We start from the raw sequence: 25,313 nt of genomic DNA on the forward strand, positions 1-25,313 counted from the left end.
ACAAAGTCAATAAATTTCACAACATATGCCAGTTATATTAAACCTTATTCTGATCAGTCATCATTGCCATGGGTGACATGGACATTCTACAGATACACATTAAGATAAATGCATTAAAGAAACATCGTCTTCAGAACTGGAAGTATTCCCATGAGATCTTGTGCTTTGCCTCTGTAATAAATAGTGTTGGTTATGACAGGACCAGGCACTATGCATTTTCTAAGGACCAGATTTGAGTGAGCCTACCTTACTTATTCCTTGCTAATCAAACATTGCCTGCCCAATGTTGAAGTCACCAAGAGGATCTGTTTGATAGACTGCTCCACCAACCACAGGGTGGCCCAGGAGAAAGTGTGAAAACAGTACACAACAGTTCTGTCAAACATTAAATCACGGGCTAAATCGAAAGGTGACTAATTGCATTTCTGATGCAAGTAAACATTACATTGAAACTCAAAGCAGGAGTATCTTCAAGCTATCTGGCTCATCACATCTTCTCAACCGTGGGGCACAATTAGACTTATAATCACAATATTTAATCACATGAATGAGCATTTTGACCTTTTTGTATATTTGGTAAGGTAGAGAACTGTGTGGGCAAGTACTTTGTTCTTAATTCCTTATTTATTGCTCCAGCGCCCCAGGGCATATTGAAAACCCAGACTCCAGAGCCATCACCGCATGTTCCAACGGCCATGGATTGGCCTCGGCCGTCGATCTCGGCTGCCCCAGCAACCCAGGGCATTTTGAAAATCCGGACTCCAGCACCATCAACGCGGGTTTCAACGACCATGGACAGCTTCAAAGTGATTGCGCAACCACAGACTGCGATTCCAGCCTTGAACTCCAGGCAGGATCTTCACATGCTGCAATTGTGACTCCCCTTCCCCCACCTACACTCTGCAATCCCCTCTCCCTCAGATCCAATCGTCAACTCCTGGGCCCTCAGAGGCTCCATCTTCCTCTCACGGACACTACCAGCCACCCTCCCCCCTCTGATCCCATCTCTCATCCGTGCCGGGACTTTACCATTCCCTCCGACCTTCAACTCTCTGAGGCAGAGCACTCTGTCCTCATTAAGGGCCTCAGCTTTGTCCCCCTTCGCCCACACCTCACTGAGTTCCGCGTACACCATGACGCTAAACTCTTCTTCCGCCATCTCCGAGCTCACTTCTTTGACAAGGACTCTCCCACCGATGACCCCTTCTCCCATCTTCAACCCTCCTCCTCTTCATGGATACCTAGCTCTGGTCTTCTGCCTGCTCTGGATCTCTTTATTGCTAATTGCCAACAGGATATCAACCATCTTGACTTCACCACACCCTGTTCCAATTCCAACCTCACTCCTTCCGAACACTCTGCTCTCCGCTCCCTCCACACCAATCCCAACCTCACTATAAAGCCTGCTGATAAGGTGGGAGCTGTTGTTGTCTGGCAGACTGACCTCTACCTGGCCGAGGCACAGCGACAACTCTCTGATACCTCCTCTTATTTACCCTTTGATCATGACCCCAATAAGGAGCACCAGGCCATTGTCTCCTATACGATCACCAACCTTATCAGCTCTGGGGATCTCCCATCCACTGCCTCCAACCTCATCGTTCCCACACCCTGCACTTCCCGTTTCTACCTCCTACCAAAGATCTACAAACCTGCCTGTCCAGGTAGACCTATTGTCTCAGCTTGCTCCTGCCCCACTGAACTCATTTCTGTATACCTTGACATTGTCTTATCCCCCCTTGTTCAACCTCTTCCCACCTATGTTCGTGACACTTCTCATGCTTTGAATTTTTTCAACGATTTTAAGTTCCCTGGTCCCCACCGCCTTATTTTCACCATGGACGTCCAGTCCCAATATACCTCCATACCCCACCGAGATGGTCTCAAAGCTCTTCGCTTTTTTTTGGATTCCAGACCTAACCAATTCCCCTCTACAACCACTCTCCTCCGTCTAGCGGAATTAGTTCTTATTCTCAATAATTTCTCCTTTGGCTCCTCCCACTTCCTCCAAACCAAGGGTGTAGCCATGGGCACCCATATAGGTCAAAGTTATGCCTGCCTTTTTGTTGGCTTTGTGGAACAGTCCATGTTCCAAGTCTATACCGGTATCCATCCCCCTCTTTTCCTTCGCTGCATCAACGACTGCATTGGTGCTGCCTCTTGCACGCATGCTGAGCTCGTCGACTTCATTAACTATGCCTCCAACTTTCACCCTGCCCTCAAATTTACCTGGTCCATTTCCGACACCTCCCTTTCTTGATCTTTCTGTCTCCATCTCTGAAGACGGCCTATCTACTGATATCTACTATAAGCCTACAGACTCTCACAGCTACCTAGACTATTCCTCTTCCCACCCTGTCTCTTGCAAAAATACTATCCCCTTCTCACAATTCCTCCGTCTCCACTGCATTTGCTCTCAGGATGAGGCTTTTCATTCCAGGACGAAGGAGATGGCTTCCTTTTTTAAACAAAGGGGCTTCCCTTCGTCCACCATCAACTCTGCTCTCAAACGCCTCTCTCCTATTTCCCGCACATCTGCCCGCACCCCACTCGGGATAGGGTTCCCCTTGTCCTTACCTACCACCCCACCAGCCTCCAAGTCCAACGTATAATTCTCCGTAACTTCTGCCACCTCCAACGGGATCCCACTACCAAACACATTTTTCCCTCCCCCCCCCTTTCTACTTTTCGCAGGGATCGCTCCCTACGTGACTTCCTTGTCCACTTGTCCCCCCCCCCCCACCCCATCCCTTCCCACCGATCTCCCTCCTGGCACTTATCCTTGTAAACAGAACAAGTGCTACACCTGCTCTTACACTTCCTCCCTCACCAGCATTCAGGGCCCCAGACAGTCCTTCCAGGTGAGGCGACACTTCACCTGTGAGACAGTTGGTGTGGTATACTGCATCTGTTGCTCCCGCTGTGGCCTTTTATATATTGGCGAGACCCGATGCAGACTGGGAGACCGTTTTGCTGAACACCTACACTTGGTCCGCCAGAAAAAGCAAGATCTCCCAGTGGCCACACATTTTAATTCCACGTCCCATTCCCAATCTGATATGTCTATCCATGGCCTCCTCTATTGTCAAAATGAATCCAAACTCAGGTTGGAGGAACAACACCTTATATACCAGCTGGGTAGCCTCCAACCTGATGGCATGAACATTGACTTCTCTAACTTCCGTTAATGCCCCTCCTCCCCTTCTTACCCCATCCCTGACATATTTAGTTGTTTGCCTGTTCTCCATCTCTCTCTGGTGCTCCCCCCACCTTTCTTTCTCCTGAGGCCTCACGTCCCATGATCCTTTCCCTTCTCCAGCTCTGTATCACTTTCACCAATCACCTTTCCAGCTCTCAGCTTCATCCCATCCCCTCCGATCTTCTCCTATCATTTCGCATTTCACCCTCCCCCCACTACTTTCAAATCCCTTACTATCTTTCCTTTCGGTTAGTCCTGATGAAGGGTCTCGGCCCGAAACTTCGACAGCGCTTCTCCCTACAGATGCTGCCTGGCCTGCTGTGTTCCACCAGCATTTTGTGTGTGTTGTTGTTTGAATTTCCAGCATCTGCAGATTTCCTCATGTTTGCTCTTTAAATAGTGAATGAATGTACTTTCCCTCTGATGATATCACTGAAACTTAACAAAATTCATTTGGGGATTGACAAGCTGAATGTGGGGAGGATGCTTTCCCTAGCCAGTGAGTGGTCCAAAACCAGTGGTCACAGGAATAGATGAGAGAAATTCTTCACTCAGAGAGTAGCAGATCCTCCAAAAGTACTACAACCTTGTCTAGGGTTTGGAGGCTTGTATGTCTCAATGACCCGGAGAGCTATGTTGGCTGGAGTCAGGGCCTTGCAGGATAGGGTCACCCATGCCAAACAGGTCAACGGGTAGAGTCCAGACTAAGAGTTTTCCACCGGTCCTCCAGTTTGAGGGTTCAACTTAGGTCTAACAACCTGACAGGTCAAAAACTAATCTTACAGAAACAGCAATGAAGAATCCTTCATTATCTGTGTACAACCAAGGACAGACAGAGATGAAGGATCTTCAATGCTGCCCTAAAGACCAGCAGCATAACAGGCAGTTGAAGAGGGTGGCAAATCAAAGGAATTCTCTACCCATGAGGGCTCAGTCATTTCATTCAAAAGAGATCAAAGGATTTCTGGATATTAAAGGAAATAGGGAACATGCAGAAAAAACGAGGCTGAGGTAGAAGATCAACAACACTCAAAAATGTCTACTCCGAATTCTTATAAGTCTCTTGTGTCTACATCTAATTCTTATGTTGCTATTCATATGTAGTACTTACCTGCATCGTTTGAAGCTTTTCCACTAAATTTGATCGATGTGTGATTTTAACCACATCTGTGGCCTGTCAGCAGTCAACTTTGGTTTGTGGTTTACCACTACCGTCACAATTTCTCAGCATACTGGCAGAGTAGGTATATAGCACATTATTTAAAAGAATTATGCAGCGAATCACCTTAGATTTTTGTAGAAAAATGTTTTAAATTAATCTTATAACTACAATCTATGAAATCAGAGATTGCTAGTAACAGGAATGAAATTCAACAATAAGGTAAAATCGAAGTCAGATTTACATAGTAGTACCAGTGGCATTTTATCTGACATTGCATGATATCAAAGTTAACTGTGAAAATACCCATGACATCAAGTATAATAAACAGTAGAGGATAAACTGAATTACTGATAAACAAGAACAAACTTGGTCAATAGAAAAAGCCAATAAACAACTTGCATTCTGAATTCAGTTTTATTGATTGAGGATTAGTAAAGATCTACCCAGATAAGCTCCAAAAGAGTTGGCTCCCAAAGGAACTTTTGCTATGCAAAATATCACACAGCAGGACATGAAGCAAACTGTTCTTTTTAAACAAGTGAAGCCTATAACCCAAACCACCCATTGTCTATAGGTGTCAGATGGACAACTACTGGTGATCACAAGTTGTTCCCACAACCTTCTCTTCCTGCCCCCTCCCCACCCTGCCACTGTTGAAGGCTGACGGTCACAAGGATAACTTAGGCTGAGATTGTTTTATTTAGATGAGATTGAAGAAAGAATGCACAGAAAAACTTTAAAAAGTGAGGGGTTTGGACACAGTAGGTATTAGGGCCCATATTTGAAAAGTCTCTATTTGCATTCTCTGCCCTTCATTGTAGCAAGAAAGCACTACTGCACTACTAATTAAATAAAAGACCATAAAACACCAGAACAGAATTAGGCCGTTTGGCCCATCGCATCTCCTCTGCCATTCAGTCATGGCTGATCTTTTGTTTAAAACCATCCTCAGCCTACTCCATGGCCTTCTCACTATAACCTTTGATGCCAAAGCCAATCAAGAACCTATCAATCCCTACATTAAATACACCTAATGACCGGGCCTGCACAGCTGCCTGTGGTAACAGATTCACCACCCTCTGGCTAAAGAAATTTCTCTGCATCTTTGTTTAAATGGACAATCCTCTGTCCTGAGGCTCTGTCCTCTTGTCCTAGACTCCCCAACCATGGGAAACATCCTTTCCATCAGCTACTCTGTCTAGGCCTTTTAACGCTACTCAATACTCAAAAGGTATTGTACACAATACTCAAGCTGAGGCCTCATCAGTGCCTTATAAAGCCTCAGTATCACATCTCTACTCTTATATTCTAGATCTCTTGAAATGAATGCTAACACTGCATTTGCCTTCCTCACCAGTGACTCAACCTGCAAGCTTACCCTTCAGGTGTTCTGCACAAGGACTCTAAAGTCCCTTTGCACCTCAGATTTTTGGATTTTCTCTCATTCAGAAAATAGTCTGCGCATTTACTTCTTCTACCAAAGTGCATGACAATGCATTTTTCATCATTGTATTTCATTCGCCACTTTTTTGCCCCTTCTCCTAATCAGTCTAAGTTCTTCTCCAGCCAAACTGTTTTCTCAACACTATCTGCCCCTCCACCAATCTTCATATCGTCTGCAAACTTGGCAACAAAGCCATCTATTGCATCATTTAAATCATTGATATATTGAATGAAAAGGAGAAGTCCCAACACCGACCCCTGCAGAACACCAGTAGTCACTGGCAGCTAACCAGAAAAGGATCCTTTTATTCCCATTCACTGCTGCCTACCAATCAGCCAAAGCTCTAACCATGCTAGGAACTTCCCTGTAATACCATGAGCTTGTAGCTTGTTAAGCAGCTTCATGTGTGGCACCTTGTCAAAGGCCTCCTGAAAATTCAAATGTACAACAACCCCTTTATCTACCCTATTTGTAATCTCCTCAAAGAATTCCAACAGGTTCAGCAGGCAGGAATTTTCCCTAAAGGAAACTATATCCTAAGTTGTTCTGTGTCACCTACAATTGACTCCAACATCTTCCCAACCACTGAGGTCAGGCTAACTGGTCTGTAATTTCCTTTCGGCTCCCTCTCTCCTTTCTTAAAGAGTGGAGTAACATTTGCAATTTTCCAGTTCTCGGACACCATGCCAGAGGACAATGATTCTTGAAAGATCATTACTAAATGCCTCCACAATCTCTACGGCTACCTCTTTCAGAACCCCAGGGTGCAGTTCATCTGGTACAGGTGACTTATGTACCCTTAGGTCTTTCAGCTTTTTGAGCACCTTCTCCCTTCTAATAGTAAATGCACTCACTTCTCTTCCCTTACACCCTTCAACACCTGGCACACTGCTATTGTCTTCCAAAGTGAGACTGATGCAAAATACTCATTTAATTCATGTGCCATCTCCTTGTCCCGTTATTATTTCTCCAGCGTCATTTTCTAGCAGTCCTATATCCACCCTCATTTCTATTTTCTATCAATTTTCTGCTTTGTTATATGCCTTCTCTTTTACATGACCTTTGACTTCCATTATCAGCCACAATTGTACTACAGGTGCCCCCCCCCCCCCCTTTACAAAGGTAGAGCGTTCCTATGAAACCTTTCTTAAGCGGAAATGGCATGAAGCAAAGAACCATTAATTTACATGGGAAAAATTTTCATAAAAGCAAAAATCCTCTTAGTATTGCAAAAACAGGTTACTAATGCAGGTCAAATAAGCTTCAAACAAAATTATTACAAATGTTCTGAAAGCACTCTTCAGTTGAAAAATAGAGAAATGTATAGCTAATTATTACTTTTAAGATAAGACAAAACTTTATTTATCCCAAAGAAAATTTTAGTATCCATTAACATGTTTTCAACATGAAAAAAGAGCTTGGGTGTCATCAAAACTGCCTACAGCCAACATAAAGGCTGAGTTGCTCTTTAAAAGGACATTCTGAACACTCAAAACTTTAAACAGTCTAAATACTATAAGTTATTCTATATTACTTAAAGCTACAATTCATGGATCAACTTACTGGTTATTACATAACCCTATGGCAAGAATGACATTGAAATACTTCAGCTTCTTGCACATTAATTTTCTACATTTCCTTAGTATTAGAATACTGTAGCAAATTCCAACACCACTATAAAATATCAAGAGATACATGCAACTATCAAGCACATTCAACATGTTTATCATAAATAAAATGAATTTTATTTTCAATTCAAATATTCAAACATTGGAACTCTAAGGCAAATAATATGATTTATAAACATTTGCTCATGCAAAAGTAATTGATAAACTTTATAATGTTAACACACACACACACACAATATTAAGTGTGCCATCTTGCCTATACAAATCAGACTGAAACCATGTTGGCTTAAGAGTTTTTAAAAAATTTTTCCCCCACTTCCTCCTCCCCTTCCTCTTTCCACTGCCTCCCTCATACCCGCTCAAACTCTCTCTACCCTATGTCGATCCCTGATTCCTTCCTCTCCCTCATGAGTCCACAATGTCCTACACATTATGGCCTTGTGGTTCATTCAGATTGCTAGACTGGTAACTTGAGGATAAAATCTCACCAAGGCAGCTGGAAAACTCAAATTCAAATAAATAGATCTGGAACGCAAACAAATAAAATTACAAAATGATAACATTGAAATCAGGGGACCATAGAAACCTTTAGGATTATTATTGTACTCTTAGACTAAAATTGCTCCTCATTGATTAGTTCCCTTAGGTTGTCATAGCCAGTGGAGGTAGTGGGGATAACATATTAAATTGTCCCAATGGTCTGCGTCTCAAATAATCTCTGATAACCAAGTCCAGCTCCTGGCCTTCACGTGTGGCTTAGCTACTAAGCCTAGCAGAACCATTTCTACTGACAGGAAAAGGGGCAAAGGTGGGTTTCTGGCCTTTACCCCTTAAAACCATTTGCTTCTGGCAGACTGCGTTCATCAGCTGTGGTTGGCAGCTCATCTGGAAAGAAAACTCTGATCTCAAATAGAAAATATGCGCACTCATGGAGAAGGCATCGGGAGTAAACTCCGAGGAAAAAATCAGAGATGTTGTCCCTAAGGTAGTCCTACATTGAGTTCAATGCTGACTAGCAACTCCTGGGATGCCACTGGTGCCAAACTATATAGGTCTCTGACGTTCTTTTGGATTCATCAGCTGCATGGGCAACAACTTGCTTTTAATATCCTACTGCCCTAGCTTGCGTATCACATAGACAACCAGGACACAACCCCAACCAACAGAGGGCCTCACTGAGCAGGAAATCAACCATCTTTACCCTGTATGGTGAAATGTGACATCAAACATACAAACATAATCAATTTTTAATTACCTTGGGGGGGGGGCAATTAGGGATGGATGACGAATGGTGTAATGCAATGTCAATATCCCATGAATGAAAAAAAAACAATCTTCCACAGATGTAAAAACACAAAATGCTGGCAGAACTCAGCAGGCCAGACAGCATCTATGGGAGGAGGTAGTGACGACGTTTCAGGCCGAAACCCTTCATCACCCTTCCACTCCTGATGAAGGGTTTTGGCCCGAAACGTCGTCACTACCTCCTCCCATAGATGCTGTCTGGCCCGCTGAGTTCTGCCAGCATTTTGTGTCTTTATTTATTTCCAGCATCTGCAGATTCACTCATGTACCTTCCACAGATGTAAGTTACTCTTGACAAAAAGTAGCATTAAATATGACATCAAATCACCAGGAGAGAACTGTATGATAAATAAGGGAAGACTACACAGACTGGAGTCATGCAAAGGAAGATGCTGGCGTTTCCTGGAGGTCAGACCTGCAACTGATCTTCAGAAAACCCAACCAACTGCAGATACATCGAGAATCTTTGATGTCAACTGCATCTTCAATTTCATTCATAACTTCTGTGAAAATGGGTCAAGCCCTCACTAAATACAGCAAGCTTGTGACCACACCCATGCTGAGCTAATATGTGCCAAATACCATTTGCACCATAACAATGCCAGACAGTGAACAGTTGCAACATGTTGAACCTAGCCATTTATTTACAGACATTCAACAGCATTATCATTACTGGGTACCCTATCAGCATTCTGGGGATTCCCATTGCCCAGAACGGATACAAATACACAATGACCACAGGATCAGGACAGAGACTGGGTACCTCCAGCATCGAGTAACTTACTTCCCTTACTGCCCAAACCCTTCTTACCATCTACATCATACACATCAAGAACACGATGGAATTTTCTCCACTTCCTTGGATGAATGCAGCTCCACAACACTAAATTAAGTTTATCACCCACCATTCCAGCACTCATCCACAAAATGCATCAAAATTAACAATGCAGCTACAAAGAAGACTCAACAGCTGCTATATTTCCTTAGGAGTTTGAGAGGATTTGGTATGTCACCAAAGTCACTCACAAGTTTCTACAAATGTACCATGATAGCATTCTAACTGGGTGCATCACTGTATACCATGGGAGGGGGGTGCTCTGCACAGGATTGAAGTAAGCCACAGAAAGTTGTGAACTCCATCCTCAGCCAGGACATCTTCAAGGAATATGCCTAAAAAAGGCAGCATCCATCGTTAAGGACCCCCATCACCCAAGAGATGCCCTCTTCTCATTTGTTGCCATCAGGAAGGAGGTACAGGAGCCTGAAGGAGCACACACAGAAATCCAGGAAGCTTCCTCCCCTTTGCCTTCTGATGTCTGAAGGGACACCGAAACCGTGATCACTGCTTTTTCCCTCCTTTTCCACTATTTAACTTTTAATATACAGTATATAGTGTAGTTTGCAGTGTTTAATGACTATGTATTGCAATGTACTACTGCCGCAGAACAACAAATTTCCCGACATATGCCGGTGATATTAAACCTGATACCGAATTACTCTCCTAGAGTACTCCAGCAGCAACTTCCAAATACATGACCTCTGCCACCGACAATGGCAGAGACAGTAGGTGCATGGAAACATGACCCCGTATCGCCCATAAGTCTCCCCTCAAGCCGAACACTACCCTGACTTGGATAACCACCGTCGCTGGATCCAGATGCTGGAACTTCCACCCTGCCCGTTAGTCCACCAGAAGGTTCAGTAAGACTCAGACATCCATCTCCTTTCATTCACGGGCAATGGTCAATAAATACCGCTCTTCCTGCGACACCAATACCGCAGCGGTTGAAGCGGTTTCCGCCTGCACCCCCTCCGGCCTCCCCTCCCCTCCCCTCCCCGCCCCTGGGACCGCTGCCCACTCCCACCTGCTCACGGAGCCGGCACTGGGCGGCCTGGAGTCGGAGCCGCTCCTGGACGGCGACCGCTTGGACGCGATGCTGTCGTAGCTGATGCTCTTCTCCATGAGCGCTCGGTTCGCCCGGCGGACGAGGTGGATCCAGAACCGCTCCCAAAGCCGCAGCTCCTCACTTAGCCGGAATCATCGACACCCAGGCCGCAGCGCGACGTCCGCAGGAGCCGGGCGGGGGCGATGTGGAGTCGGTGGCGGGAGCTGCGGGGGGGTGAACCGGTGTGCGCGGGACACCAACGGGGGGGGGGGGGTGAACCGGTGTGCGCGGGACACCAACCGGGGGGGGGGGGGTGAACCGGTGTGCGCGGGACACCAACCGGGGGGGGGGGGGTGAACCGGTGTGCGCGGGACACCAACCGGGGGGGGGGGGTGAACCGGTGTGCGCGGGACACCAACGGGGGGGGGGTGAACCGGTGTGCGCGGGACACCAACCGGGGGGGGGGGGGTGAACCGGTGTGCGCGGGACACCAACCGGGGGGGGGAGGGGGGTGAACCGGTGTGCGCGGGACACCAACGGGGGGGGGGGGGTGAACCGGTGTGCGCGGGACACCAACGGGGGGGGGGGGTGAACCGGTGTGCGCGGGACACCAACCGGGGGGGGGGGGGTGAACCGGTGTGCGCGGGACACCAACCGGGGGGGGGGGTGAACCGGTGTGCGCGGGACACCAACGGGGGGGGGGGGTGAACCGGTGTGCGCGGGACACCAACCGGGGGGGGGGGGTGAACCGGTGTGCGCGGGACACCAACGGGGAGGGGGGGGTGAACCGGTGTGCGCGGGACACCAACCGGGGGGGGGGGTGAACCGGTGTGCGCGGGACACCAACGGGGGGGGGGGGTGAACCGGTGTGCGCGGGACACCAACGGGGGGGGGTGAACCGGTGTGCGCGGGACACCAACCGGGGGGGGGGGTGAACCGGTGTGCGCGGGACACCAACCGGGGAGGGGGGGGTGAACCGGTGTGCGCGGGACACCAACGGGGGGGGGGGGGTGAACCGGTGTGCGCGGGACACCAACGGGGGGGGGGGGTGAACCGGTGTGCGCGGGACACCAACGGGGGGGGGGGGGTGAACCGGTGTGCGCGGGACACCAACGGGGGGGGGGGGGGGTGAACCGGTGTGCGCGGGACACCAACGGGGGGGGGGGTGAACCGGTGTGCGCGGGACACCAACGGGGGGGGGGGGTGAACCGGTGTGCGCGGGACACCAACCGGGGGGGGGGGGGTGAACCGGTGTGCGCGGGACACCAACTGGGGGGGGGGGTGAACCGGTGTGCGCGGGACACCAACCGGGGGGGGGGGGGGGGGTGAACCAATCCGTGGTGGACACCAACTGGTGGTGGTGGGGGGGTGGTGAACTGTCTGTACTAGACACCAACTGGGAATGGGGGAGGGGAACGGGCCGTCGGTGCCACGAATCTCAGCAGCATATTGTTGGCTCCGGCCGAAGTCAGTATCAGGAAGCCCCGTTGGGATGGCAGGCAGGGCAAGGGTTAATACAGTGTAGTGTAGTTAAAGGGTTAATGGTAGTGAAACGGCCCAGTCAATCAGGGTTAAAGCCCTCCCCACATTGAGCACATCTACACGGAACGCTGTCACAGAAAGGAGCCGCCTTCATCAGGGACCCCCGCCATCCCAGCCGTGCTCTCTTCTCGCTGCTGCCGTCAGAAAGAAGATACAGGTGTGTCAGGACTCACCACCAGGCTCAGGAACTGTTATTACCCCTCAACCGTCAGGTTCTTGAACCAAAGGGGATAACTTCTCTTCCCCCATCACTGAAATGTCCCCTCAACATATGAACTTACTTTCAAGGACTCTTCATTTCACATTCTTGATAATTATTGCTTATTTATTATTTTCTTGTCTTTTGTATTTGCACAGTGTGTTGCCTTCTGTCCTCTCTTACCAGTTTGTCACGGTTGCTCTTAAATAAAAATACTACATTTGCTATCCCGTGCCCCCCCCCCCCCCACAGTCATTTGGCATCTTGTCAGTGGCTACCAAAATCCCTGCCTTCCCATAGAAGTCTGGGTATATCTCATCAGGGCCTTAGGATTTATCCATCTTTAAGCCTGCTAAGACATTTAGTACACCCAAAATGTCGGAGGAACTCAGCAGGCCAGGCAGCATCTATGGAAAAGAGTAGACAATCAATCTTCTGGACCAAGACCGTTCATCAGGACTTGGGAGGGAAAAAGAGATGAGAAATCAGAGTAAGAAGGTGGGGGAGGGGAGGAGAAGTACAGGGTAGTAGGTGATAGGTGAAACTGGGGAGAGGTGGTGAGGGGGTGAAAAAAAGAGCTGGAAAGTCAATTAGTGAAAGAGATAAAGGCCTGGAGAAATAGAATCTAATAAGAGAGGACTTTCGGTCCTTGGAAGAAAGGGAAGTGGGAGGAGTAGCAGAAGGAGGTGATGGGCAGGGAAGCATATAAGGTGAGAGAGGGAAATGGGAATGGGGAAGGAGGTGGGATAACTACTGAAAGTTTGAGAAATCGATGTTCATGCCATCAGATTGGAGGCTACTCAGAAGTGTTGCTCCTCCAACCTGACAGCTAATCCAATAACAAGACATCATTTTAGCTGTGAGATTATAGAGCATGAAAATGGTTGCAGGAATTTTACCACCCCTCCCTGAATTTTCCAAGAATAAATAATGTCCTTCCTTTAGAGAATATAGGTAAGAGTATATGCATTTAAGATTTCACCTGGCTCTATGCAAGTAATGGCCCTTAGGTTCTTAATAGCCCTGCTTTTTCCCTGGCTACATGTTTGTATATTTAATACAGTGTATTATAAAATATATTGATAAAGTGCATTGGGATTTTTCTTAGTCTTGTCTACCAGTGATAATTCCACTTTGCACTCCTGCTTTGTTTTTCTTGGACTGTCGGGAAACTGCGAGTGGCAGTGAGGGGAGGCCTAATCCCTTAAGGGGGGCTGGCCAGCACAAGATGCTACAGCCAAGACAGGGATGGAAGCTATGACTGAGACAGCATGGGGTCTGTGCTGGACTTTTCAAACAGGGGAACTGTTAGTGCCAAGCATTATTAGTGTAGCTTTATGCTCAGTGTTAGATGCATCAGGGAGGGATGTACAGCTAACACAAGTGACCTTCAAGGGAAATATGGTTACAGTTGGGCATCTTCTAATACCTGAAATGTTATTTTTTCCCCATTGATGCTTTGTGATATGCTGAGTATCTCCAGGATTTTCTGTTTCTAGTTAAGGTTTCCAACATTTGCATTTCTTTTTATTTGCAGTACTTAGATTATGGCTGAAGTCACAGATTCATATAGCTGGGAAACAGGCCCTTTGCCCGACTGGTCTATGCTAGCCAAAATGCCTATACAAGCTAATCCCACTTTCCTTCTTTTGGCTCATATCTCTACATTCCTGTCCTACAAGTTTATGTATCCAAATGCTTTTTTTAAAACTGTGATGGAGTCTGCCTCTACCATCTCCTCTGACAGATTGCTCCCCTCCATGACCTTCAGATTTCCATTAAATATGTGACCATAAGATATAGGAGCAGAATTAGGCCATTTGACCCATCGTCTGCTCCATGATTCAATCATGGCTGATCCTTTTCTCCCCAGCCTTCTCCCCGTAACCTTTGATGCCATGTCCAATCAAGCAAATATCGATCTCTGCCTTAATACACCCAACGTCCTGGCCTCCACAGCTGCCTGTGGTAACAGATTCACCACCCTCTGGCTAAAGAAATTTCTCTGCATCTCTCTTTTAAATGGATGCTCCACTATCCTGAAGCTGTGCCTTCTTGTCCTAGACTACCCTACCATGAGAAACATCCTTTCCACATCTACTTGTCTAGGCCTTTCAACATTTCAAGGGTTTCATTGAGATTCCCCCCTTATCCTTCTAAATTTCAGTGAGTGCAGACCCAGAGCCATCAAACATTCCTCTAATGATAAACCTTTCATTCCCAGAATCATCCTTGTGAACTGTCTCTGGACCCTCTCCAATACCAGCACATCTTAGATGAGAAACCCAAAACTGTTTACAATACTCAAGGTGAGGCCTCATCAGTGCCTTTAAAGCTTCAGAATCACATCAGTGCTCTTGCATTCAAGACCTCTTGAAATGAATGTTAACATTGCATTTGCTTTCCTCACCACCAATTCAACCTGCAAGTTAATATTTAGGGTGTTCTGTACAAAGACTCGAAAGTCCCTTTGCATCTCAGATTTTTGGATTTTCTCCCTGCTTAGAAAATAACATCAATTCTTTTTTGACTGATAATGGAATTTTCGATATTTGGAGATTTCTGCATCCTAAGGACAGAGTTTTCATTTTTCTCACATGTTTATCATTCTTACTCGAGAATTGACTTTTTATTGAATCATTTTATTGCATCTGTAACTGGTTGTAATCATGACATTATAGCCATCTCTGATCATGCTCCAATGAAACTTTCTATTAAATTAATGGATACAGCTTCTAGTACTAAGCAATGCCGATTTGATTCTACCTTACTGCAAGATCTGGATTTCGTTAAATTGATGAAGGAACAGATTGATTTCTTCTTTTCAACTAATTTCATGGATGAAATTTCCTGCTGAATACTTTGGGACACTTTTAAAGCATATATACATGGACAGATTATCTCCTACTCTGTCGGTTTGAGAAAACGTATTAAGAAGGAAACTCTTTTATTGGTTGATAAGATTAAAGAAATTGACAAGAAATATTTGATTGCTCCTAGTAAGGAGCTTTACAAACAAAGGGTTGAGCTTCAAATGGAACACAGTTTATTACTTACATCTTCAATTGAAAATCAATTAATGAAAACCAGAACTGATTTTTATATACATAGTGATAAATCGGGTAAACTGTTAGTTAACCAATTGAAAAATGCTTCGGTTAAATGTCAAATTATTAAGATTCGTCAACAGAATGGTGAACTGACAGTTGACCATGATGAGATAAACAAATCTTTTCAAGATTTTTATACCTCTCTGTATCATTTTGAATTTCCTCATGATCATAATACCATGCATGATTTTCTTGGGAAATTGAATTTTCCAAAATTATCATCGGAAGAACTTTTAATATTAGAAACTCCTATTACGGATGCAGAAATTAAAGGTGTTATTTCCTCTATGAATTCTGGGAAAACACCAGGTCCAGATGGGTATACAGTGGAATTTTTGAAGTGTTTTTCCTCTACTCTTTCTCCTTGGTTATGCAAGGTTTTTGAAGAAGCAATTAGACTAGGTAAATTGCCGCAATCTTTTTATAGAGCTTCCATTTCTTTACTATTGAAAAAAGATAAAGACCCTACTGATTGCGCATCCTATAGACCAATATCCTTATTGAATGTAGATTCCAAGATCTTTTCCAAGTTACTGGCGACCAGACTGGAGAAGGTATTACCTCAAATTATCTCGGAGGATCAAACTGGTTTTATTAAAAATCACTATTCTTTTTTCAATATTAGGAGATTATTGAACATTGTCTATACTTCTTCACGCAGCACCTCAGAATGTATCATTTCATTAGATGCGGAGAAAGCATTTGATAGAGTTGAATGGCCATATTTATTTACTGTGCTTGAGAAGTTTAATTTTAGTCCGACATTTATATCCTGGATTAAATTGATATATCATACTCCAGTAGCCTCGGTTTTTACTAACAATCAAAGATCTCACTTTTTTCGTTTATTTTGGGGTACCAGGCAAGGTTGTCCTCTTAGTCCATTATTATTTGATATTGCTATAGAACCTTTGGCAATTGCTATTAGAGAATCACCTAACATTTTTGGCATCACTCATGAGATGGATATACATAAGTTATCATTATACGCAGATGACTTGTTATTATATTTTTCTGATCCAGAGAAATCCATTCCTGCAGTTATATCATTGTTGGCTCAGTTTAGTAATTTTTCCGGGTATAAATTGAATCTTAATAAGAGTGAATTGTTCCCCTTAAATAGACAAGTTCCAATTTATGGAAATTTACCTTTTAAATTAGTTAATGACTTTTTTTATATACATAGGGATTAAAATTACAAAAAATCAGAAGGAGTTACTCAAGGTTAATTTTTTTAGGTTAATTTATTCAAGGTTAATCTGATCAATTATCAGATTAAATGTTTGTTCACTAAATGGTCACCATTGTCTTTATCTCTGATAGGTCAGATTAATGCTATTAAGATGATTATTTTACCCAAGTTCTTATATATATTTCAAGCGGTACCAATTTTTATTCCAAAATCCTTTTTTGACAATGTTGATTCAAAAATTTCCTCATATATATGGCAGAACAAGAATCCTAGATTAGGTAAAAGATATTTACAGAAGGCAAGGAAGGAAGGTGGATTGGCATTGCCTAATTTTAGATGTTATTATTGGGCAATTAATATTTAATATTTGAAATATTGGTTAAGGGATTGGGATTTATCTCCTAGCCCTCATTGGGTAAATCTGGAAACTAAATCTGTACAAGGATTTGCACTGGGTTCTATTTTAGGGACTTCTCTTCCGTTTGCTCTTTCTGAATTGCATAAACGAATTGACAATCCGATAGTCAAACACACTTTACATATATGGTTTCAATTTCGGAAATTTTTTGGGTTGAATCAATTTGTTTTAATTATTCCTATTGTATCCAATTTCTTTTTTCATCCTTCTATTATGGACCAAGCTTATTCAGCTTGGAAGACTAAAGGTTGACTACAATTTTCTGATCTATTTTTGGATAATTGTTTTATGTCTTTTGAACAATTATCTAATAAATATAATTTGCCCAGATTTTATTTTTTTTTAGGTATTTACAGATTAGGAATTTCTTAAACACTGTACTTCCTACCTTTCCAAATCTTGATTCTTCGGGTATTTTGGAGAAATTGTTAGAACTAAATCCTTTTCAGAAAGGTGTAATATCAAATGTTTACAATATAATTATGAAAATACGTTCAGAGGCCTTTTATAAGATTAAAAATGATTGGGAAAGAGAACTTAACTTTACTATCCCTATTGAGAATTGGGATAAAAATTTTCAATTAGTTAATTTATCCTCTATATGAGCTAAACATTCATTGATACAGTTTAAAGTTGTGCACAGGGCTCATATGTCCAATGATAAATTGGCTCATTTTTATTCCCATATAAATCCTATATGTGACAGATGTCATTCTGAGATAGCTTCTTTAACTCATATAGTTTGGTCATGTCCGCTTTTGAAAAAATATTGGAAAGACATTTTCGATATTATTTACACGGTATTGAACATTGATTTACAACCTCATCCTATTACTGCAATCTTTGGTTTACCAATGAAGGGGTCAATCCATTTATCTTCTTCTGCTTGTCGGATGATTGCATTTCTTACATTAATGGCTAGAAGATCTACTTTGTTGAATTGGATTTCCTTGGTTTTCATTGGTTTTCTCAAACTATGTTATGTCTAAATTTGGAGAAAATTAGAAGTGTCATATATGACCTTTCTATTAAATTTGAAAAGATTTGGAGGCCATTTATTCAATATTTTCACATGATGTAATTTGACCCTGTTCCAATCGTATTTGATTTTCTGGTTTTGATTATATATATATGTTGAGAGGTTTGGAGGTGGGGACACTGATGATTTTGTAATTTTTTTATAGATACTATAAACAGCCCATTTATATATTTTTTTCTTTTTCTCTTTTCTGTTTTTCTTCAACATGAATTACTTTTTTTTGTCTCGTTTATATGATATTTGTATCATTCATGATTTGGGAAGACAACTATAATGTACTTATTGCTTATGTATCCTTTTATGTTCATTTTAATTTTGTAAGTTTGTAATCCCATTATCTATGTACTAATCTTATCATGTTGATATTAATAAAAAGATTGAAAAAGAAAGAAAATAACCTGCACATTTATTTCTACAACCAAAGTACATGACCATGCATTTTGCAACACTGAATTGAATTGAATTGACTTTATTATTTTCATCCTTCACATACATGAGTAAAAATCTTTGTTACATCTCTGTCTAACTGTCCAATATGCAATTTATAGTAATTTGTAATAAATAGTATGTACAACATGACAGTCAATATAGCATAGAATTACAATTGTATAGGCGTGAATTAATCAGTCTGATGGCCTGATGGGAGAAGCTGTCCTGGCTTTTATGCTGTGTGGTAGCAACTGGAACAGTTGTAGTTGGGGTGACTCAGGTCTTCAATGATCCTTCGGGCCTTTTTTACACACCTGTCTCTGTAAATGTCCTGAATAGTGAGAAGTTCACATCTATTGATGCACTGGGCTGTCTGCACCACTCTCTGAAGAGTCCTGCAATTGAGGGACTCATACCAGGCAGTGATGCAGCCAGTCAGGATGCTCTCAATTGATCCCCTGTAGAAAGTCCTTGGGATTTGGGAGCCCATACCAAACTTCTTCAACCGTCTGAGATGAAAGAGGCACTGTTGTGTCTTTTTTGTCACACAGCTGGTGTGTACAGACTGCAAGGTCCTTGGTGATGTGGATGCTGAGGAACTTGAAGCTGTTCACCCTCTCAGCCCCAGATCCATTGATGTCAATAAGGGTTGGCCCGTCTCCATTCCTCCTTTAATCCACAACCATCTCCTTTGTTTTAGCGACATTGAGGGAAAGGTTGTTTTCTTGACACCACTGTGTCAGGGTGATGACCTCTCTGTAGGCTGCCTTGTTATTATTTGAGATTAAGCCAATCAAAGTAGTATTGTCAGCAAATTTAATTAGCAGGTTAGATCTGTGGGTAGTGACACAGTTGGGTATACAGAGAGTAAAGGACTGTATTTCATCTGCCACTTTCTTGCCCATTATCCCAATCTGTCTAAATCTTTCTGCAGCCTACCTGTTCCCTCAACACTAACTGCCCCTCCACCATCTGCAAACTTGCCATCTATTCCATCATCTAAATCATTGATATACAGTGTAAACAGAAGCTGTTCCAACACCGACCCCTGTGGAACACCACTAGTCACTGGCAACCAACCAGACAAGGATCCTTTTATTCCCACTCACTGCCTCCTACCAATCAGCTAATGCTCTAACCATGCCAGTAACTTTCCTGTAATAACATGGGCTCTTAACTTGTTCAGCAGCCTCGTGTGGCACCTTGTCAAAGGCCTTCTGAAGGTCCAAATGTACAACATCCACTGCATCCCCTTTATCTATCCTACTTGTAATCTCCTCAAAGAATTCCACCAGGTTCATCAGGCAAGATTTTGCTGACTTTGTCCTATCTTGTCCTGTGTCACCAAATATTCCATAACCTTATCCTTAATAATTAACTTCAAAATCTTCCCAACCACTGAGCTCAGGCTAACTGGTCTATAATTTCCTTTCTGCTGCTTTCCTCCTTTCTTAAACAGTGGAGTGACATTTGCTATTTTCCAGTCCTTTGGCACCATGTCAGAGTCCAATGATCTTTGAAAGATCAGTTCTAATGCCACCGCAATCTCTAACGCTACCTCTTTCAGAACCCTAGAGTGCAGTTCATCTTGCGCAGGTGACTTTGTACCCTTAAGTCTTTCAGCTTTTTGAGCACTTTCTTACTTGTAATAGTAACTGCACTCACTTCTCTTCCTTCACAACATCTGGCACACTGCTAGTGTCTTCCACAATGAAGACTGATGCAAAATACTCATTTAGTTCATCTGCCATTTCCTTGTCCCCCATTATTATTTCTCCAGCCTCATTTCCTAACAATCCTATATCCACTCGCATCTCTCTTATTTATTTATTTATACATAAAGATCCTCTCTCACCTTAAACTTGAGTCTTCTAGTTTTAGTTTTGCTACCCTGTGAATACTTACAGTATTCATGATCTTCATAATTTTTATAAACCGCTATCAGGTTACCCCCTATCCTCCAGTGAGAACAATCCCTCATGCAGTGACTAAAACTGTACACAATATTCCATTTGTGACCTAACCAATGTCTTGTTCAAGCTACAACACGATGTTCTTATTTTAATATTCAGTGTCCTACCTATACAAGCAAACAAGCCGAACACCTTCATTAGCCTATTTTCAGGAACCTATGAACTTGCATCACAACCTCCCTGTATACACCAATGCTTCTAAGATCCTGCTGTTTACTCTATATGCCCTACCGTTATTAGATGATCCAAATGTACTGCCTTATACTTGCCTAGATTAAACATCGCCAGCACCTTGCTCCACCCAACTTTCCAGTTTATCTATATCCATTTGTATTCTTAGATACGTATTACTATCCATAATTCAGAGACTAAGGGGGCTAGGGCTTTACTCTCTGGAGAGAAGGAGGATGAGAGGAGACATGATGGAGGTATACAAGATATTAAGAGGAATAGGTAGAGTGGACGGCCAAAGCCTCTTTCCCAGGGCACCACTGCTTAATGCAAGAGGACATGGCTTTAAGGTAAGGGGTGGGGAGTTCAAGGGGGATATTAGAGGAAGGTTTTTTTGCTCAGAGTGCGTGGGATGCACTGCCTGAGTCAGTGGTGGAGGCAGATACACTAGTGAAATTTAAAAGACTACTAGACAGGTATATGGAGGAATTTAAGGTGGGGGGTTATATGGGAGGCAGGGTTTGAGGGTCGGCACAACATTGTGGGCCGAAGGGCCTGTACTGTGCTGTATTATTCTATGTTGTTCTATTTCTATTTGTTCCATATTCTATTTGTTCATATTCTATTATGTTCTATAATTCCACTAATATACATGTAGCAAGCAAACTTAGCGGACGCCTGAGAATCTTATTGGAATAATTTATATCTAAATTCAGTGGTCATTTTATTAGGTACAGTTGTACGCTTGTTTGTTAATGAAAATAACTAATCAGCTAGTCATGTGACAGCAACTCAATGCATAAATGCATGCAGACATGGTCAAGAGGGTCAGTTGCTTTTAAGACTAAACATCAGAATGGGCAAAAAATGTAATCTAAGTGACCAACTGTGGAATGAATGTTTGTGCCAGACGGAGCGGTTTGAATCAGAAACTGCCAATCTCCCAGGATTTTTCATGCACAACAGTCCCTAGAGTTTTACAGAGAATAAATGAAACAATCTCCAGTGAGCATCAGCCTGTGGCCAAATTTGCCTTGTTAGTAAGAGAAGTTAAATGAGAATAGCCAGATTGGTTCTAGCTAATGGGAAGGCAACAGTAACTCAAATGACCACATATTACAACAGTGGTGTGCGGGAGAGCGTCTCTAAGCGCACAACACGTTGAACCTTGAAGTGGATGGACTACAACAGCAGAAGACCATGGATATGCTCTCACAGATACACAGGAGGTTCTTAATAAAGAGGCCACTGATCCTATATATGACAGACAGAAAGGCTCCCAATGCAGATCCATGTTGTACAACATGGGTACTGACTTCCATTCAGTAAAACAACCCTCCACTATTACCCTTGCTTCCTATCACCAAACCAATTTAGGATCCCGTTTGTGAAAACAACTTGGATCCCAAGTGTCCTAGCTTTCTGGATCTGTCTACCATGTGAAAAATTTTATGAAAGTTCATGCAGACCTCTAATGAAGATTACTCTTTTTCTAAAAGTAATCACTTTTTTTTATTCAGCTCAGGGGATACGCATATGTTTTGGCAAACAAAGAAGACAATGTACACGTTAAACCACAAGAAATCACTTTATTAGAGTTGTATAAAACATGCAGTACAAAAAGGAAAACAAAGGGTTAATGAAATAACAGTAGAAAAAACAAACTAATACTTATTGTTCACTAAACAAGTGATCTGCAAAGTGCTGTCAAATACTCATCTCTCTCTCTCTCTCTTCCCCCCCTCCATCCCCCTCCCTCCCTGTCACTCCCACTATCCTCTCTCTTTTACACCCTTCAAAACCCCTTCCACTAGTACTTTCCCATGTATTTGGTACCTCCACCTCCACAACAACCTCAGCTTCCCCAGGCAAACATGTTTTTCACCATTATCCACTAATATGGCTGCAATATTCCCTCAACTTAAGGTTGTGTGTGCGGGAGCATTTTACTTCTGCACAACTGAGAGAGAACCGTGTATGTTTGTAGACTTGTACTGTCCTTTAACTTTCTCAGAACATTGCTGTGGACTAGTTCTCTTGTACTTTCTCAAAACAATCCAAATCCAAAAATCAGTTTGTCTTTCAGATTTCCATTTAATTTTAGCATATATTGAGGATGGATCACATTTAACTCTTTCCTTACAATATCACATCTACCAACTTTTCTTCTTCAATTTTAGAGCTTAAGTCATAGGAGCAGAATTGGGCCATTTGGCCCACTGAGTCTGCTCCGCCATTTCATCATGGCTGATCCATTTCCCTCTCAACCCCATTCTCTTGCCTTCTCCCCGCAACCTTTCAGCCCCTACTAATCAAGAACCTATCAACTTCTGCCTTAAATTCACCCAGTGACCTGGCCTCCATAGCTACCTGTGGCAACAAATTCCACAGATTCCCCTCTCTCTGACTAAAGAAATTCCTTCTCATCTTCGTTCTAAATAGACAACACTCTATTCTGAGACTGTGTCCTGTGGTCCAAGACTCCCCAGTCATAGGAAACATCCTCTTCACATCCACTCAATCTAGGCCTTTCAACATTCGATAAGTTTCAATGAGATCCCTCCTCATTCTTCTAAATGAGTAAAGGCCCAGAGCCATCAATGGCTCCTCAAACAACAAGCCTTTCATTCCTGGTATCTCTCTGATGAACCTCCTCTGAACCCTCTCCAGTGGTTCCTTTCTTAAATAAGGGTCCCAAAGCTGCTCACAATTCTCCAAGTGAGGACTCACCTTGCTTTAATATACTAGTGCTCTCAAAATGAATGCTAACATTACATTTGCCTTCCTCACCACCAGCTCAACCTCCAAATTAAACTTTAGGGAATCCTGCACAAGGACTCCCAAGTCCTTTTGCACCTCAGATTTTTGAACTCTCTCTCCATTTAGAAAATAGTCTATGCTTTTATTCCTTCTACTAAAGTGCATGGCCATACACTTCCTGACACTAGTATTCCATTTGCCACTTCTTTGCCCATTCTTGTGCTCTGTCCAAGTCTTTCTGCAGCCTTTCTACTTCCTCAAAACTACCTGCCCCTCCACCTATCTTCATTTTATCTGCAAACTAGGCCATAAAACCATCAATTTCATCATCCAAATTAGAAATATTGTTCAGGGACCATGCTAACCTTCTCTGTATCATTCCAATTTTAGCTGCCGAAATTAGCACAACTTTCTTAAACAAACACGAGGAAATCTGCAGATGCTGGAAATTCAAACAACACACACAAAATGCTGGTGTAACACAGCAGGCCAGGCAGCATCTATAGGGAGAAGCACTGTCAACGTTTCGGGCCAAGACCCTTCGTCAGGACAAAGTCTAGTCCTGACGAAGGGTCTCAACCTGAAACATCGACACAACATTCTTAATAATCTTTTCAAAAGAATTCTTAAATTTCTCAGGTAGGATTTCCCTTGCACAAAACCATGCTCTATCCCAAATCAGGACCTGTCTTTCCAAATGATCATAAACTCTTTCCCTAAGTATTATTTTTCATGGTTTCCCTACTATTGAGATATGGCTCACTAGCCTGCCTGTAATTTCCTGGTCTATCCTTATCATTCACTTGAAAACTGGAGCAATGTTAACTACCCTCCTGTCCTCTGGTACCTAATTTGTGGCTAAAGATGATGCAAAAATTTCTGCCGGAACCCCAGTAACGTCTTCCCTTGCTTCCAATAACACCCTGGGTTAGATTTCCTTCTCCCTAGTAAATAGTGACACAAAGTTTTAATTCAGGACACCACAGAAATACTTCCCTTTTGGGCCCTGAGGGGACCTATTCTTTCCCTAGTTACCCTCTTGCTTCTAATATATTCATCAAAGGCTTTGGGGAAAACAAAATCAGTCTGATTCTGAGCTACCCTCTTTGATAATAGATTTATCAAAGGCTTTGGGGGAAAATATATAAATGTATTTGGTAATGAGTGAAAGAATAACAAAATTCTATTTAATTCTGTTGGACAGGGTTATTTCCCATCCCTCTTTGACCCCCTCCCCCCACCCCAATTGCTTAATTAAGATAGCTACTATATCCTCTATAAGTCTCAAAGGACTCGGTCAATAACAATTTCCTACACCTGATATACACATCTGATCAAACCCTCAATTTCCTTTGTTCTTGAACCTTGCCGCTTTGCTTCTTACTAGGGACATGCAGTCTCTGAACTCTTTCTATTCCTCTTTTAAATGTCTCCCATTTATCAGATGTTGTTTTGTCCCTTTAGTGACTGCTCCCAATCTATGTTCACCACGTCCGGCCTATGCTATTGAAGTCAGCCCTCCCCTAATCTACGACCTAGGCTCTAGGTCCAATTTTATCCTTCTCCGTGAATATCTTAGAATTTACTGAAATACGGTCACTGTTTGCCAAGACACTTGCACTATTTCCCCATGCTCACTCCCTGAAATAAAATCAAGTATTCCTCTCTCGTTAGTCAGATTCTCTACCTGCTGCTTTAAAGTCCTTCCTGGATGCATTCAACAAATCACATGCCATCTAGGTGCCTTAGAATAAGGTCATCACAATCAATAGAGAAAGTTAAAATCATCCACATACTTTTACATTTTATTGCCATTTATCGCTCTATTTGTTCTTGCAAACAACATTGACTATTTT

The 25,313-nt window shown here is 43.0% G+C and overlaps 1 protein-coding gene and 1 non-coding gene across 6 annotated transcripts in view; both read right to left on the reverse strand.

Annotated features, from left to right (window-relative positions):
- mtmr2 (myotubularin related protein 2) overlaps positions 1 to 10,869 on the reverse strand; it is a 111,230-nt gene extending 100,361 nt beyond the window's left edge. For 4 of the 5 annotated variants that reach the window (XM_059964644.1, XM_059964646.1, XM_059964645.1 and 1 more), the window contains exon 1: positions 10,604 to 10,869. In XM_059964644.1, coding sequence (XP_059820627.1) covers positions 10,604 to 10,701 — 98 coding nt within the window. In that variant the 5' untranslated portion in view covers positions 10,702 to 10,869. The remainder of the gene's footprint in view (positions 1 to 10,603) is intronic. The other variant, XM_059964647.1, reaches the window with a different exon arrangement.
- A 12,898-nt stretch (positions 10,870 to 23,767) lies between these two features.
- Positions 23,768 to 23,870, reverse strand: LOC132392041 (U6 spliceosomal RNA). The gene has a single exon (XR_009511419.1). It is a non-coding gene; the product is annotated as a U6 spliceosomal RNA (small nuclear RNA).
- Positions 23,871 to 25,313: the final 1,443 nt, after the last annotated feature.

This window comes from Hypanus sabinus, chromosome 3, assembly GCF_030144855.1.
Source record: "Hypanus sabinus isolate sHypSab1 chromosome 3, sHypSab1.hap1, whole genome shotgun sequence".
Classification (NCBI taxonomy): Eukaryota; Metazoa; Chordata; class Chondrichthyes; order Myliobatiformes; family Dasyatidae; genus Hypanus; species Hypanus sabinus.